This window comes from Cyprinodon variegatus, unplaced genomic scaffold (assembly GCF_000732505.1).
Source record: "Cyprinodon variegatus isolate N-32 unplaced genomic scaffold, C_variegatus-1.0 Scaffold41, whole genome shotgun sequence".
In the NCBI taxonomy this organism is placed as follows: domain Eukaryota; kingdom Metazoa; phylum Chordata; class Actinopteri; order Cyprinodontiformes; family Cyprinodontidae; genus Cyprinodon; species Cyprinodon variegatus.
The window spans coordinates 464,806-469,050 of NW_015150494.1; the positions used below are offsets into that span (position 1 = coordinate 464,806).

The window sequence follows — 4,245 nt, forward strand, 5'->3', positions numbered from 1 at the left end:
TATTTCAGGTTGCTGTAGGCACCAGACACTCAACTTGTTTGTTGGTGGTGGGGCTTAAAGAAAACGCACTAGCGCTACCCAGTGTATGAGCGTCTTTGTTCCTTGAGGAGCTCCGCTCTCGAAGCCTATGGAAAATGCATAGACTGGGGGAAAATAGCCCCGCCTTCCCGCAGGCTGCAGCGGGATGTACTTGGAAAATTGTACCATAAAACCATATAGCGTTAATCTCACGTTAAACGCGATAATAACGCGATAATTTTGACAGCACTCATTTTTACATTTACTAAATAATTGCATTTCAAATTTGGTAGTTGTAGCAATTTAAAGTGGATTGTAGTTTATTTAATTTCAATATTTAATTTACTGATGTTGACTTTTCTTTGTTTCACTGTTGAAAACTTTAGAAATGGGTTAGAGAAAAAACGTTCATGTAAACAAAAGGGGGGCTCAGCAAGAATATTCTATGTGTGTTTGGCAGCCATGCATTGCTGCTCCCCCTGTTTTCTGGTGTTGCACCAATTCCATTTTATGGCCCCGATACCGATACCTGGCTGAGCATTATTGGCCGATACCGATACCATCTGTTTGAAATTGATGTGTGTGTTTATATAAAGAACTGCATACTACTGGATATAAAATAATTGCCATCATGGCTTTATCAAGCTGCTGCCTACCTTTGCGAAGCAGGAAAAAGACTAATACAAAATGAATCCAGTAGAACTTTTTATTGCCTACCTGGAATGGGAGACAATAGTTGAAAAAACGTTGGCTCTCAAAATGGTTATCAATGCTCTATTTTTTGGTACTCACCGATGCCGATACCACCATTTTATTGCTGGATCGGGGCCCCGCCCAATACTGGTATCGGTATTGATGCAACACTCCTGTTTTCTATCCATAATTATTGATCTCACAGCTAAATGTTTCTTGTTATTTACATTGAGACTTAAGTCATGTTTATCATCATTTGTATCATATAGATGAGCAAGAAAAACAGCAATATTGGCTCTAATAATCAGCCCAAAAATATCTGCAACACATATGGGAAGATTGATGTTAAGGTTATTGGTATTGGTATCGGTTGACCTCTACTTTACAGTTGGTATGGTGTGTTTTGTTTTTGCTGCACTGGAGTTTTAAAACATGGTTTTGTGCCCATAGTTCAACATTTATACCTTGGTCTTAGTTGTCAAAAGGAGTTTTTTCTACATTTTTTGTGATCAACCGGAATGCAACTATGCAAACCCAAGTTGTGCTCTCTGAACAATTATGTATTTTAAAGGGTTAGAAAATGTTATTTTAAGTCTTCTGAGATGCAGGGGCAGGAACAGTTACTATCTAACGTTGTCCCTATCTTTGCATTCTGTTACACATCTATATGAAGCAATCCTCCAAAACGCCTCTGTTACTGAAGAGGCAATCACACTAATAGTGGCTCATAGAGGCAAAAAGTTTAGAACTGACTGAATGTTTGGGTTTTCCTATTTTTATCTTCTGTTCATTTGTTATTTTTTTTATCAGGGTCGCCATGTCAAAACAGGCCAGCTTGCTGCTATCAAGGTCATGGACGTTACTGGAGTAAGTGTCACACTCACAGTCATTATTTCTGCCTCACAGCAGATATCTCTATATCTGCTAAACATCCTTGTCCTGACCTTCTATATCTGCTTGTTTATATTCTTTAGGATGAGGAAGAGGAGATTAAAGCAGAGATTAATATGCTGAAGAAGTACAGTCACCACAGAAATATTGCAACCTATTATGGTGCTTTTATCAAGAAAAACCCTCCTGGAATGGATGACCAGCTATGGGTAGGAGTTTGCTTTAATCAACAGATAAAATGTTACATATTATATCAGATATTGTCTTTATTAGGTGATTTTTATTTTTATTTTGTATTGATAAAACTGGAGTGGATCATTTTGAAAGTCTGTTTATTCCTCTGACAGCTGGTGATGGAGTTCTGTGGGGCCGGATCGGTGACGGACCTGATCAAAAACACCAAAGGGAATTCTTTGAAGGAGGAGTGGATCGCCTACATCTGCAGGGAGATACTTAGGGTGAGGAAAAAAAAACAAAACAAAAAAAGAAAATTTAAAAAATTCTATATTGACCAAAACCTAAACTAAAGGAAACCCAAACCGGCTCCCTGAGGTACACCAGGTATATCTGTGGGTTCCCACAAGTAGTTCTGTGCAAAAAAGGAAAAAAAACAACAACTTGTGGTGTTATTTGTGCTTTTTTTTCAGGGCTTAACCCATCTCCACCAGCACAAAGTCATCCACAGGGACATAAAGGGCCAGAATGTGCTACTGACTGAGAACGCAGAAGTTAAACTGGGTGAGGAACTTTTGGTGCAACTGGTTGCACTTAGGAACCCAAAGCTAAACAATGTGAAGATAAAAGCCATATCTACATTGTGTTCGGTGTTGCTTGTGTGTTTCCACAGTGGATTTTGGTGTGAGTGCCCAGCTGGACCGCACGGTGGGGAGAAGGAACACATTTATCGGGACGCCGTACTGGATGGCCCCCGAGGTCATCGCCTGTGACGAGAACCCTGACGCCACATACGACTTCAAGGTAGACCTGATGGCTGTTGGTCTGTCAGACCAAGGTAGAAGTAGATTAGAAAGGAAGGAGGAAGCTTTTAAAACAGTTCTGAGTTTATAGTAAGTACCATTATTGGAAAAAAAAAGCATTCACTGCAGGTTCTGGGCTGTATGAGGTCTTCCAAACTTTTTAGCTGCAACATTTAACCTCCTGAAGCCTGAATTGATATATATGTACATATGCATGTTTTCCCTTCAATGCGATGCCAAATTAAAATGGTTAATGTTACTAAATAAATAGAAATGAAGGTAAAGTATATTTTGTAACAGCAGTTATAACTACATAATAGCATATACTGTGACTAGCACTGGGGTGATGGAAAAACGCTAAGGTGGCTGTTTGCCTACACTGCAAAAATTAAAAAAAAAAGTGTAAATACACTTATTTTAAAACTGCCTTACAATAAGTAAATTTACCGTTAATATGAGAAGGAAAATAAGATGATCTGCCAATGGAATGAGCATTTTCACCCTTAAAATAAGATAATTAAATATTATGCACCTAAAATAAGATTTTTTTTTACCTATTTTAAATGTACATTGTCTTGTTCCGATGGCAAAGTGTCTCACTTACTTCCTCATTTCAAGAAAAAATGCTCTTATTTTAGGAAAAAATTAACTTTAATTTACATTTTTTGCAGTGTAATGCAAATGGTTTGTTGCTTATTACCAACAACAGGCATCAAAGAGTTAAACAACCTCAGGCCTGTTGAGGATCTAAAATTAAGAACACAATTAAACATGTTGGTTTAAAACCGTTTTATGAGCTTAAAAACTTTATACCTTTAATTTTTTTTAAATATTTTACCATTTCAAGTACCTCAACCATTGAGCATCTTAACCGTTAAAGAATCACAGAGCTTTAAATAATCTTAAACTTTTGGAAAAACTTGAACCTTCTCAGGAATCCAGGCCTCTTGACAAACCTTAATCATTAAAGCAACTTTGACCTTTAATCATGTCCTTTAGTGTTATATTTAATATGTGACCTGCACATCATCTTCAAAGCCTATTCCAGGCAACTATAGGCAAGGCAAGGCAAGGCAAGGCAAATTTATTTGTATAGCACAATTCAGTACAAAGACAATGTTTACATGATTTACATGATTAAAATACAGGAAGATAAAACAGAATCAAAGCAAGTAGGAAAAAATAAAAAAAAATAAATCCATGTGACTATATGATCTAGTTGAACTGTAAATCGACTTGGGATGACATGTGATGTGAATTGGCGCTATATAAATAAATTGAATTGCATTGAATACAAACGGGTTTAATTTAAAATACATGCATAAATCTAATCTCCATGCATTTTGACGTTTCTCTGCTGATTTAACACTATTAGGCCCCTAATATATCATATCCAACAGTTTATGCTCCTTCTCTCATTTTTTGCTTTTTATGCTACTGCATCCTCTCCCCTACTCGCATGTGAGCCTGTTTCTCTGCACTCATGTCAACTTTTGTCACTTTGAGGGAGGGAACAACTTCAGAAAGAAAACTGCCTGTGATTGGCTAATTTTCAGGAAATCCCTCCTCTTGATACATTACTGTTTTCATCCTCAATGTGGCTGGTAACGTTAACAAAGCATCTTCAGGCTAATAGCTTTGAAACATTGGTTTACTGAAGTCATCC

At 37.2% G+C, this 4,245-nt stretch overlaps 1 protein-coding gene across 18 annotated transcripts in view; it reads left to right on the plus strand.

The window, feature by feature from the left end:
- Positions 1-4,245, plus strand: part of LOC107081813 (TRAF2 and NCK-interacting protein kinase-like) — a 96,440-nt gene that overhangs the window by 39,886 nt on the left and 52,309 nt on the right. For all 18 annotated transcript variants that reach the window (XM_015370080.1, XM_015370081.1, XM_015370082.1 and 15 more), the window contains exons 3-7: positions 1,522-1,578; positions 1,686-1,811; positions 1,950-2,060; positions 2,250-2,340; positions 2,450-2,580. In XM_015370080.1, coding sequence (XP_015225566.1) covers positions 1,522-1,578; positions 1,686-1,811; positions 1,950-2,060; positions 2,250-2,340; positions 2,450-2,580 — 516 coding nt within the window. The remainder of the gene's footprint in view (positions 1-1,521; positions 1,579-1,685; positions 1,812-1,949; positions 2,061-2,249; positions 2,341-2,449; positions 2,581-4,245) is intronic.